The sequence below is a fragment of the Loxodonta africana genome, chromosome 14 (assembly GCF_030014295.1).
Source record: "Loxodonta africana isolate mLoxAfr1 chromosome 14, mLoxAfr1.hap2, whole genome shotgun sequence".
Taxonomy (NCBI): domain Eukaryota; kingdom Metazoa; phylum Chordata; class Mammalia; order Proboscidea; family Elephantidae; genus Loxodonta; species Loxodonta africana.
This window is the reverse complement of record NC_087355.1, coordinates 39,019,161-39,032,132: the sequence shown is the minus strand read 5'-3', so window position 1 is coordinate 39,032,132 and position 12,972 is coordinate 39,019,161. Positions and strand designations below refer to the sequence as shown.

General features: G+C 33.9%; 1 protein-coding gene across 1 annotated transcript in view; it reads left to right on the top strand.

Annotated features, from left to right (window-relative positions):
- MMP16 (matrix metallopeptidase 16) overlaps positions 1-12,972 on the top strand; it is a 307,074-nt gene that overhangs the window by 179,282 nt on the left and 114,820 nt on the right. Inside the window, exon 4 of the mRNA XM_003408378.4 lies at positions 7,171-7,475. Coding sequence (XP_003408426.1) covers positions 7,171-7,475 — 305 coding nt within the window. The remainder of the gene's footprint in view (positions 1-7,170; positions 7,476-12,972) is intronic.

Here is a 12,972-nt window from a genome sequence, read left to right as displayed (position 1 = left end):
GTTTACGCCACCTAGGGACTTTAATTGGATGCTTACCCCATAATGTTTAAATAAAAAAAAAAAAAAGGTAAATTCTAAGTGGGTGAAATACCATAATCCACTATAGAACTATGAAACCACAGACAGCTCTATATATTGATACTTACTTGTTTTCATTTCAGGTGGTATCTTTTTTCTGATCTGATTTCTAAACTCTTGACAGTGCACAATGCAATCTATTTAGTGTCCCTGCATCCTTAAGTACTGATTACATGGTTTGTCTTAAAAAAAAAAAAAAAAAAAAGCCGCTGTGTTCAAGTTAAAAGCCAACTGATTATAGTGCCATTTATGCTGTGTCCTTATACTGACAACTGTCTTTGTCAGTTTTAAGACATTCCTATAACCAGGTGTCTGGCCCATAAAATTCCAAGTTGATGAGCACATCACAGTTAATAGTCTTAGTTTGCAGTAAGACCTGGGTTTTAATCATGGTTCTGTTACTGGCTACCTATAAACCAGGATCAAGTTTTTAAAAATTGCCTAAGTCTTAATTTTCCTGTGCGTAATGTAAATATTATAACAGTACCTACTTCATGAAGTTTTGGGGGAAATTAAGTGAAATAATAAATAAAAAAACTTAGCACAGTGCATGAAATATAAGAAGTGCTTAGTAAATGTAAATGTTAAGCATCATTTTTACTTTTAGTTTCCCAGTCGAATCACAAAAATTATTGAGAGTATTCTAACAGGACTATAGTGAGTTGGTTGTGAGAGCTAAGGAGATTTTATTTGAAAAGTTAATATATGTAAGGCTTTAAGAAGTTACCTGGTGTATAAGTAGTATATAAGCATTTTCTACTATTTTCATACTATATATAGAGAAAGAAATACAAAGTCTGACATTTAAACAAACAAAAAAAAATTATTATTCATGAAAAGGATAGCTAAAATGTGCCGTGGCAGCATGCCGACAGGTGTTGAGGTGGTGGGTGGTAGAATTTAGGTTTTATTTAATTGCAAACTCATTATGAGCCAACAGTATAAGGTGGCTCAAAAAAACCCTAAAATGGGGAGAAGGGAGTAAGATGTATGTAAACCTACATGTGACAGACTGATTGGAATGGTAAATGTTCACTTGAAGCTTAATAAAAATTAATTAAAAAAAAAAACAAAAAAACCCTAAAATGACCAGGTTACATGGATAGAAAGCATAGTGCCCATGACAGTGATGATACTAGTTTTTCCTCTTTGCTTTCTTGGCCAAGCTTTGCCTGATGTACTCTTTTTTCTACTAGCCACCACATTTTAAGCTGCTTCCTGGCAAATTAATGTCCACTTCTGAGAAATCAATCAGAATGCTAAGGAAGCTTGACAGAAATGTGCATGAAGACAAGCTCAAGATTAGAGCCAACGATTCTCAACATAATAGAAAGAATATTTAAGGGGAAAATTCTCAAACGTTTAAAGACTTTCAGAAAAATCTAATATTTGGAGCTATCAAAAAGTGAAATCTTCTATGTGTCTTCCTCATCATTAAAACCAAACCAAACCCCTTGCTTTCGAGTCGATTCCGACTCATAGTGACCGTATAGGACAGAGTAGACCTGCCTCATAAGGTTTCCAGGGAGTGGCTGGTTGATTCGAACTGCTGGACTTTTGGTTAGCAGCAGAGCTCTTAACCACTGAGCCACCAGAGGTTAAGAGGCCTTTAAACCAAGAAATTTATCATTTGTCTGATACCACTTGTCCGTTAATAGAGACCATTTCTTAAAATGTTGGGAAGTTAGATTACATGACCTTAAGATCTCTACCCAACCTTAATAAAATGTGAAATTGGAAGGAACATTCCAGAAAAGTCTATTTAAAGGGAATATCTAGGCTTCTAAGCATTGCACTTTGATGTCCTTGGTGTTTCATGCCTAAAATGGGAACGTCCGAGGCCTTGCAGGAAGACTCATTTAAGGATTCTTAGCGATGCATGTCACTTTGACTAATGGCTTGACTTTTACATTGGTAGTAATTATAGTATGAGTACTGATGGCCATTCATCTCTTACTTGAATCTTTATGATCATTTTTTTTTGTTTTGGCAAATTTTACTTCCTGAATAACTAGGCCCTGTTTGTTAAACTAATGATTTTTGAACAGCAATTATGTGACAAGCACAGGCGATAGATGAGTGAGTTAGCCAAGGTCCCTGCTCTCATGGAGTATGAAGTATAGTATGGCAGACAAGTAAGTAAATGAATAATTTCAAAATAGGCCATTGTGTGTTACTTCGAATTAATAGACCAAGCCAGAACTTGATTAGATCAGAGAATATATCTGCTTTATTCTCTCCAGAACCTACTAGGCCTTGAGTGAATGGTTGTATCATAAATTACGAACTGTAAGCAGATTTTGCTTAGACTTTCTTCATGACAATAAGATAGTTATCACTTTTATCAAATAGATCTTTATTTCTCAAGTTTACTGGCGATTGTATAAAGCAGACTTAGAGTAAATTCCTTTTCTCTATGAGTTCTAAATCCCAAAATAGTGTCTTACGGGAAAGTTAAACAATGGGACACGTATCTACATTAGCAGATAAATATATATTTAAAGTATATTATATTAATGAGTACTAACAATATGTGGTATTATATTACATTAATATAACAGTATATAATTTATCAATCCATATTAATTTTCCCAGTCCATTCATCCTTTAGCTCACACTTCTGGTTTCAAATGAATGTTTCTGTAACTACTGAGGACCCACACTAGAAATTATTATTTTACTTCAGTAGTGTATGCAGAGCAAAGATACTTAACAGTTGGTAAGGAAGAAGGACTTCCTGCCCAGAAAAGTTTTTCATCATTCTCTCTGAACCCAAAGAGTGCACTGAACTTGGTGATCCTACTGACTTCAAAGAGAACTCAACTCGTGTGTCCAGAAATTGACCCTATTTAAATAAGACTGAAAGTAGTACATACTGAACTCTGCCTTGTCTAGAAAGCTAGTATCTTGGGAAATAGCCAAATATATAATGTAGGATTTCCTGGAGGAACTCCATATTCAATCTCTATTCTGTGACCATTTCTCGTACTTAAAAAAAATTAAAAAAAGAATATGTTGTGCAGCCACATCAACTATACAAAAATACCGTATTTTTGTGGAAATAATGTGTGCCTTCTATGTGTTTTTTGCCAACTACATTCCCCTCCCCCCCACTGAGCGAGGCATTTTTGTAAGAGCACTATGCTTGTATTTTTTTTACAGCAACATGTGGAAAAAACTGGCATAGTGGCACTTATGGCAATACCTCAATGGGGGGGAGGGCGCAGTTGGCAAACAAATGTATTTGTGTAGAAATACACTAATGTGGACGAAAGTAAATTATTCTGTTTAATTTTCTCCTGATGGAGTATTAAAATACATTCTGGATATAGATCTGTGTAGAATTTAACTGAATTGTTTATTATTTTATTCTATTATATTCTTAGTGATCATATCTATTCTCCCAATTATTGCAGTAAATTCCATTTAGTTGCTAATCCTTTTGCATAAAAAGTTGGGTATGCTGGTCTGTAAAACTGATTTTTGTCTCTCGAATTGACTAAAGTTATTGAGCCATGTCCATAGCAAAATAATTTTGAAATAAGAATTCTGTATCATTTCAGCATCTTAACTAGAGCAAAATACTGTTGAGAATTGTGTAATATTTATGTCCCCCTGAGTAGGTAAATGGAGATTACATGATTTGAAAGGGACAAAACATATTACGAGGCCTTATTTCACATCTTTTATAAATCTGTACAAATGAGTAGATGTTTGTTGTTTTGACATTTGCACATTAATTTATTTTACAGAACTGATAAGCAAATTAATTTCTGTAGTACCATTAGTAAAGAAAACACACACATACATTTCAGCTGCATTTTGTTAGTAAAGGTCTCTTTCCCTCAAAATGTACTGTTTCTCTAAATGTCAGTTTCTCACACTTTCTTAAATTACCCTAGAAGTGGTATAGTAAACCTACCATCTCACTTATCATTGAGTAATTTGCATATTTCTATTAAGAATTAAAAACAGGACACAAGCCTTTTTGATTTTAATATACAAGACCAAAAATCAAGCTATTAAGGTTTTTTTTTCCTTCTAACTTTCAAGTATTAGAGACAAAACAGCATTCTAACTTTGAAAAAGTTCATCACTCTATCAAAAAATTGAAAAGAATTTGTTATCAAATGAGTTGTTACACATCCAATGAGAAAACTAGAGAATCCTGACTTTACAGGGTTCGCTTGTAAGTCAATTAATATACCTCCCTGGCAGTACCAATCATTCTGACGAATAAAGAGATCTGGAAATTTTCACTTCATCAATTTCATTACATAGGATAGGGTAAAACATCATCATTAAAGGTAACATTTATCACTGTTTTGGATAAAGTTCCAAAATTAACCAAAATGCAAATTTCAAAGAATCAATGAAATAGTATAACGAAATAGCCTGATAGAGACTTCAAAAAATGAAATTAGCTTTCTTATTAAAATGAGAAATTTGTTCACTTTAACTACTCTACTGAACAAAAAGAGAGGCAAAGTTAAAACATTTGAATTTTAAATTGGGCTTTGTTAAATTTTTCAAAACTTAAGCTTCTTTTTTATCATAAAAGTTCACATAACATAAAATTCAGTAAAGTTAATTTTACTCATTTTATAGCATAGTCTTTAGTAGCAAATATACATTAGTCATCTGTGTATCATTTATTAGAATTACTGTATCAAGAATAACAGCCTTATTTTACTTATTATTCCATGATCTCTTTATGCCCTTTATTATTTCAGTTATTAGTAAATATAAAACCCATTTCTCTATGATACAAAAATTTCTAAACTCTGTTATGTTTGTACCTAGTTCAGAGCTCTACCTTTATGTTTCGAGTATTCTCTACTGTCTTGTATTTATTAATGACATCATATATCATATATATTATGGCTAAGTAATTTTGGAAGCCAGTTAGTGCATGGCTTTCAAAAACACAGTGATGTGTTTTTAAATCTAACTAGTGTTCCATGTTTATTATTCTGTATTATATTAAACTGCTCCATTTTCTCAGAACTATTATGAATTATACATACATTAATAAGATTTCATTTGTTTTCTCTATTGTAAGATTTTCCTTTATTTGAAAACAATATCAACTTCTACATTACTCATCCAAACCTCCCAATTTCTTTTAACAGTGGCTGAGGTCATTGTTTAAAAATGTGTGACAACTGGCACTTCTCTGCTCATGATGTCCTAGGTCTTTCCCCTCTCATTCGTGGCCTACCTTATTTGGTCTCCTGCCACCTTTCCGATCTCCTATCTTAGCACTTGCCCTCTCTCTCTGATCAAACCATACAGGCTGCCTTGCTGTTCTTTGAACATGCCAAGCATGTCTTCATTACCATACTTTTCACTTGCCATTTCTTTTTCCTAGAATATTCCCTTCCTTTTCCCAACATTTCTTCCTCTTTTCCTTCTCTAAATTCTTCTAAATCTTAATTTCTTTCTTTGTAAAACATGTGTAAATATCCATCTCTTTCAGTTACGTAATAAGATATTGTGATATGTTTGCCTGGCTCATAGTAAGAGTCCAATAAACATCATTATTGTTTAAGTATAATTCTTCCTAATATTCATAATTTTGTTGACATAGTTACAATTAGATTACAAATATAATCTGTATATTGTTTATTCTACTGGACAATACATCTTAAATTTTTTTCCACGCAGCTAGCTAAATGTCCTTCAAAAGGCAAAGTAATTTTGAGTCCTGTATATCCGCTCAATGGCACACAACAACATATGTATTATGGCATGCAGTGAAGACATCATAATCTAACTACAGATAGTCCCCGATTTACGATGTATTCGAGTTACGACGAACCACACTTACGACCTTCACTTTTTATTTTGTTTTGTTTTACATCTTATCGTTAGTAATATGTACTACATACAGTGTTGCAGAGTGTAATTTGCTGATATTACCATTCTCAGATGTAATGCATCTAACCCCCAAAGACAAATAAAGATCAGATTTATAAAGATACTGATAATCAAAGGCAATAATAATGAAAACTAAAAAAAAAAATGAGGTATTCTACTATGTCAGTCCTGACTCATGGAGGAGTAGTCGTTGGGACATAAACCTGTCCTAAGCCAGGGACTACTGTATTTTTCTATTCATTGTAAATAATTTACCTTCTAAGTATCTTTTATTATTGCATTGCAATAAATATTTACCTGATACTGTATCCTCTTTTTTATTAAGATTATTTCCTGCATTTAAATTCGTAGATGTAAGATTATTGGTTGAAAGGTGTCTGAAATTTTTTATGACTTTTATGGTATTTACTCATTGCTTTTCATGAGGATGGTATGAATTTATATTACCACAATGTAAAAAATATCTAGTAGTTTCAATTATGTCCTATTTAGCAAAAAGTAGAAAAAGAACTGGGAAAAGGGAAATATCTGATTAGTGCTGAAAGAATCAAAAACAATATTCATATTTTTTGTTCATTTTTTTATTAATACCAAGGTTAATATACTTGTTAAAGGAAATGTCAGCATTACATCGTTATGTTTATATAATTGTTAAGTTTTTGTATTAAACAGCTATTGACTCACAATATTAATGAGAAAATAATAGAACATCAGAAATTATAATTAACAGACTTTTTCTTAAAACTAAGAAATGGCTGTGTCTGCTGAATTGATGCTTTTAGATAAAGGAAAGGATAAAGACATTGTTTGGAAATGGCTGTGCATCCAGACTGGTGTGTCTCTAAAAGTAATTATAACCACAAAGAAATTGAGAATTTTATTTCTGCTTGAAACTGCTGTACGTGTTTGCCTTCCTGTTGTGGTCCACAAACAAAGTGGCTGATTGATCTAGTTACCCCACTGTTAAACATTCTGCAGAGAAGCTTTTCTCATTTATAGCCTTGGAGGATGAATACTCTACTGCTGAGCATCAAATGATCACAACATAGTGAAATCTAACCATACAGGCATGATGAATGAATGATCTTTCCTATTTAATATAAGACTATTTTCCCTAATATTTTATTGAACTGAATATATCAAAATCTGTAATAAATCAGATTAAATATAGCAAAACCATAGTGATTATTCTTTTTTTTTTTTTAATTTCAGTATAAAGAACGTAACTCCAAAAGTAGGTGACCCTGAGACCCGTAAAGCTATTCGCCGTGCCTTTGATGTGTGGCAGAATGTAACTCCTCTGACATTTGAAGAAGTTCCCTACAGTGAATTAGAAAATGGCAAACGTGATGTGGATATAACCATCATTTTTGCATCTGGTTTTCATGGAGACAGTTCTCCCTTTGATGGAGAGGGAGGATTTTTGGCACATGCCTATTTTCCTGGACCAGGAATTGGGGGAGATACTCATTTTGATTCAGATGAGCCATGGACTCTAGGAAATCCGAATCATGATGGTAAGTGCCTTTCACCCCAATATGTATTGTTGTTGTTGGGTGCTCTTGAGTCGGTTCCAACACATACCAACCCTATAGGACAGAGTAGAACTGTCCCATAGGGATTCCAAGGAGTGGCTGGTGGATTTGAACTGCCAACTTTTGGTTAGCAGCCAAGCTCTTAACCACTGTGCCACCAGGGCTCCCCTCTTTTATTTTTAATTTTACAATGACCTAGCGACTCACTGTTTTACAAACTTAAGATGTCTTGATTCTAAATTTCCTTTTAAAATTATAAAGTAATATGTGAGAATCTTTATAACCTTTTAAGACAGCAATTTCTATGGATCATTAGATAATATACTTTTTCATGTGTTCTTTTGAATGAAGACTAGAACCTTGCCCTGTATTCTAGAAATACTACGAAGGGAGTTTTGTTTTCTGTAAAGTGTCATGTCTGAAAAGATTTATTGACTCGACGGCAGTGGGTTTTTTTTTCTTTTTTGGGGGGTTTATTTAAGTCAGGGGGCATACATCAAGCAAATTCTGCTATTTTATCTACACATTATGCCAGTTTTTTCACTTGAGACTTAACCCTCATTGACTTGTGAAGTGACTGCCATCCAAATGCTTTCTGTGTTATTTCCTGTACTATTGTTGTCTTTCTATTCTATACATTTTTGCTCCATTCTCTTTCGTCTCTTATTCATTTTCTATTTCAGTCACTGGTTTGGCCTTCTAACTTGATTTAACTCTATAGTCTATTATTTTTGTATTATGTCTATTTTCCTCAAAAACCAGTTTCTTGTGACTATATTATAATATACCTCAGTTTTCTAATCGTTATAATTATCCCCATATGTGAAAATATGTAAAAATAAAAAAACTCAGTAACTAAAAGAGTAGTTACTTGATATCAAAGATGTTTCTTCCTTGATAACAGCCTATATTTCATTTCTATATTTTAAAAAGTTGCACAATTATAGAATCTTAGAGTTACAAAGGTAACTCTCTGGAATTCTTATTATCAAGACTTAAAATTTGTTTTCTTGCCATAGTAAAATATTGTCAAAAACTCAAGGTTGCATTACTTTAATGGATAGTAATCAGGTAATAAAATTCTTAATTCCTTCTTGATTAATTTAAACCTGTCATCAAATTAAGCTTTGTTAGTCATTAGAAAGTTTAGTTACCTGTATTATTAGTACAATAGCCTTGCATTTTAGGATACTCAGAGTTCAGCATGTTTTGGATGGAGTGAATTCAGTTGAGTTAAAATAAAGCCAATTTTCAAAGAAAGAAAAAATAATAACTGCTGCCCATGTTTTCCAAAAGAAGGTACAGTATCTAATTGTGAACAAGGTGATCTTTTGAATTGTTAATATGTTCATTATTGTTGTTAATTGCTGTTGAGTCTTGCATGTTATAATATTAAATTATGACTTTATTTTTAAGGCACAGGAACTGGTTGAGGGGACAAAGGGAACCCAAGGTAGAAAGGCGGAGTGTGCTGTTCACGTTGTGGGAATTGCAACTAATGTCAGAAAACAATACTTGTATAAATTTTTGTATGAGAAATTAACTTGAGCGGTAAACTTTTACCTATAGCACAATTTAAAAAATAAAATAAAATGCAGAAAAAATTAAGAAAAAGAATTGGCTTGGAGACTGACACCAAGTATGTTGGGGGATTTAAGTATCATGGAATAGAAAGCCAGATTCTTTGAAGTCAGACAGACCTATGGTTAAATCCTGGCTCAAAAAGCCCCTCGTGTCTTATGCCTCCTCTTACTGTGTAGCATCTATTACAGGGCTGTGAACACTAAGTAGAAGTACTTTCAGTGAACGCATGTCTTACCTACGCTGTACCTGAACATCTAATAATAAGATATCGGGCATGTGGCGGTTGACTCATAACGGCCTGATACATAAATCATTTAAAATAAAATAGGTTTATCCCATTTTTATCAAAATCATTCAGGCATTCTAATGAAGTAGTTCAGAATCTTTCAAGTTGATTATTAAGATTATTTTAAATAATGGAAGAAATCTTTACATTCTAAATAATGGAGAAGATCAACAGTTAATGGTAGAATTTTGCTGAGAAAGGTAAAACTGCATTTGGTTCTAGTGGAAAAGCCTTCTTCTAAACTTTTGAACACAGAAAATTACATTTTACTCCAAAAGTATATCTAATTGTTAAGGTTACTTTAAATCCATAGCTTTGAAATTGTGCTGACTTGGCTTTGTGGCCTCATAAATTTAAAATTGCTTTAAAATCCTATGTATAGGAGATGGTCCCTGTCAAACTGCTTATATTTTCTCTTAAAGTATTGAAGTTCAATAAAGAACAGTGCACAAATTCTTTAGGTGTATGTATTTTTTAGGTTGGCTGATTTTTTAGATATCAACTAACATGTTTGAAAATAAACAAAAACTTTGAAGAAAAAAATCTAGAGAGCCATTTGGATGAGAATGTCTACAGAGTTGAGTCTGACCAGTGTGATAAATGCTTATAAAAGTGGTCCAAGGAAAGTATATATAAAAAATTTCTGAAATGTAACGTATTAACTAAAGGCATACAATCAAGTATATAGCGTTTTGACTGAAAGTATGCATTAATATATTTTTTTGCCTCTTATACTTTGGAATTATAATATTCTTTACACAGACATGCCATTAAAAACCTAAATAAAACAATTACTCAATTACTTAATATTTGGTTTTTCACTTGGAGGAAAATATGTGTCTATATCCTTTACCAGTTGCATAAGGATATTTTGCTTTGTGAGTGAGCCTAAAGGAAATGACTGTGCAAAACAATAGTGTTTCAGAATTGCAGGGGATTAGGGAGATGTTAATTGACTATTGAAGATGAGATACCATAAAGATTTACTGCTTAATTGAAATTCAAACTCTTACCAGCCAAAGCAGGGCAGTTAGGGTAGTGTCAGGCTGAAGTATTGATCATTTATCAAGAGAACAGCCTCTAGCTTTGCTTATGGTCCTGGTGAATGTGGAAAGAATTAATGTATTTGTACATCTTAGATCGTAACTATGTGTAATACTGTCTTTTTGTATTAGACATATATAAGGCACAATTCTGATATCTTCATTGATAGGCTTTTTTTTTTTTTTTTAATTTAGTCCTCAAATGCCCCTTTGGCTCGGTTACCTGAATTATTTCCTTTCTCTCTTATTCACAGCTCTTGAGCAGCTAGAAAACAGAGCAGCCTGGTTATTTAGCAAAAATACAAATGAAAGAGCCTCTTGATAAGAACCCAGCTCATATTCCACAGCATATTGCTCGGTTAATGAAGGCAATTTGAATTCCGTCTACCTCAAGAGATAAACAGTGTCTTAGGCTGCCAGTAACCTTTAATTCATTGTTACCCACTTCCCTATCAATGTGCTTATAGTCATGACACCTTTCGAAAACTCAAGTTAAAACCCATTAAGTGAATTACAGAATAATTAACAATAAATATGTTAAAATAAATAAGTAAATAAACACACACGTGTGCATGCACCTACACACACCAATTGAAATAATGCTTTTTTTTTTAACAAGACCTTTTGTTTTCACAGCATGCATAGTAATTCAAAATAAAATATCAAGTTTGTTTGTTTCTAAGATACCAAAAAAATTTAATATTCACTCTTATGAGATGCTATAAGGCTATTTAAGTGGGTGCTTAGTATTTCTTTTATTTTTTTTAATTTTTATTGTGCTTTAAGTTAAATTTTACAGTTCAAGTCAATCTCTCATACAAATATTTATATACAACTTGGTATATACTCCCAGTTGCTCTCCCTGTAATGTGACAGCACGCTCCTTTCTCCACTCTCTGTTTTCCTGTCCATTCAGCCAGCTTCTGACCCCCTCTGCCCTCTCATCAACTCTCCAGACAGGAGCTGCCCACATAGTCTCATGTGTCTACTTGATCCAAGAAGCTCAATTCACCAATATCATTTCCTATCCCATAGTCCAGTCCAATCCTTGTCTGAAGAGTTGGCTTTGGGAATGGTTCCTGTCTTGAGCTAACAGAAGGTCTGGGGACCATGATCTCTGGGGTCCTTCTATTCTCAGTCAAATCATTAAGTCTGATCTTTTTACAAGAACTTGAGGTCTGCATCCCACTGCTCTACTGCTCCCTCAGGGGTTCTCTACTGTGCTCCCTGTCAGGGCACTCATCCTTTGTAGCCAGGCACCATCTAGTTCTGGTCTCGGACTGATGTAGTCTCTAGTTTATGTGGCCCTTTCAGACCCTTGGGCTCATAATTACCTTGTGTCTTTGGTGTTCTTCATTCTCCTTTGCTCCAGGTGGGTTGAGACCAATTGGTGCATCTTAGATGAACGCTTGCTAGCGTTTAAGACCCCGGACACCATTCTCCAAAGTGAGATGCAGAATGCCTTCTTAATAGATTTTATTAAGCCAATTGATTTAAATGTCCCCTGAAACCATCACCCACAAACCGCCGCCCTGCTACGCTGACCTTCAAAGTGTTCAGTTTATTCAGGAAACATCTTTCCTTTTAGTTTAGTCCAGTTGTGCTGACCTCTCCTGTATTGTGTGTTGTCTTCCCCTTCACCTAAAATAGTTCTTATCTACTATCTAATTAGTGGAAACCCCTCTCCGTCCATCCCTCCCCACTCTCGTAACCATCAAAGAATATTTTCTACTCTGTTTAAACTATTTCTTGAGTTCCTATGATAGTGGTCTCATACAATATTTGTCCTTTTGCAGCTGACTAATTTCACTCAGCATAATGCCTTCTAGATTCCTCCATGTTATGAAATGTTTCACGGATTCATCATTGTTCTTTATTGGTATGTAGCATTCCATTGTGTAACTATGCCATAATTTATCCATTCATCCGTTGATGGGCATCTTGGTTGCTTCCATCTTTTTGCTATTGTAAACAGTGCTGCAGTGAACATGGGTGTGCAAATTTCTGTTCATGTAAAGGCTCTTCTTTCTCTAGGATATATTCCAAGGAGTGGGATTGCTGGATCGTATGGTAGTTCTATTTCTAGTCTTTTAAGGAAGCGCCAAATCGATTTCCAAAGAGGTTGTACCACTTTACATTCCCACCGCCAGTGTATAAGGGCTCCAGTCTCTCCACAACCTCTCCAGTATTTATTATTTTGTGTTTTTTGCATTAATGCCAACCTTGTTGGAGTGAGATGGAATCTCATTGTAGTTTTGATTTGCATTTCTCTAATGGCTAATGATCTTGAGCATTTCCTTGTGTATCTGTTAGCTACCTGAATGTCTTCTTTAGTGAAGTGCCTGTTCATATCCTTGCCCTTTTTTTATTTGGGTTATTTGTCTTTTTGCAGTTGAGTTTTTGCACTTGCGTTGTAGATTTTAGAGATCAGATGCTGATCAGAAAAGTCATAGCTAAAAACTTCTTCCTGGTCTGTAAGTAGTCTTTTAACTCTTTTGGTAAAGTCTTTGGATGAGCATAGGTGTTTTATTTTTAGGAGCTCCCAGTTACCTAGTTTCCCTTCTGG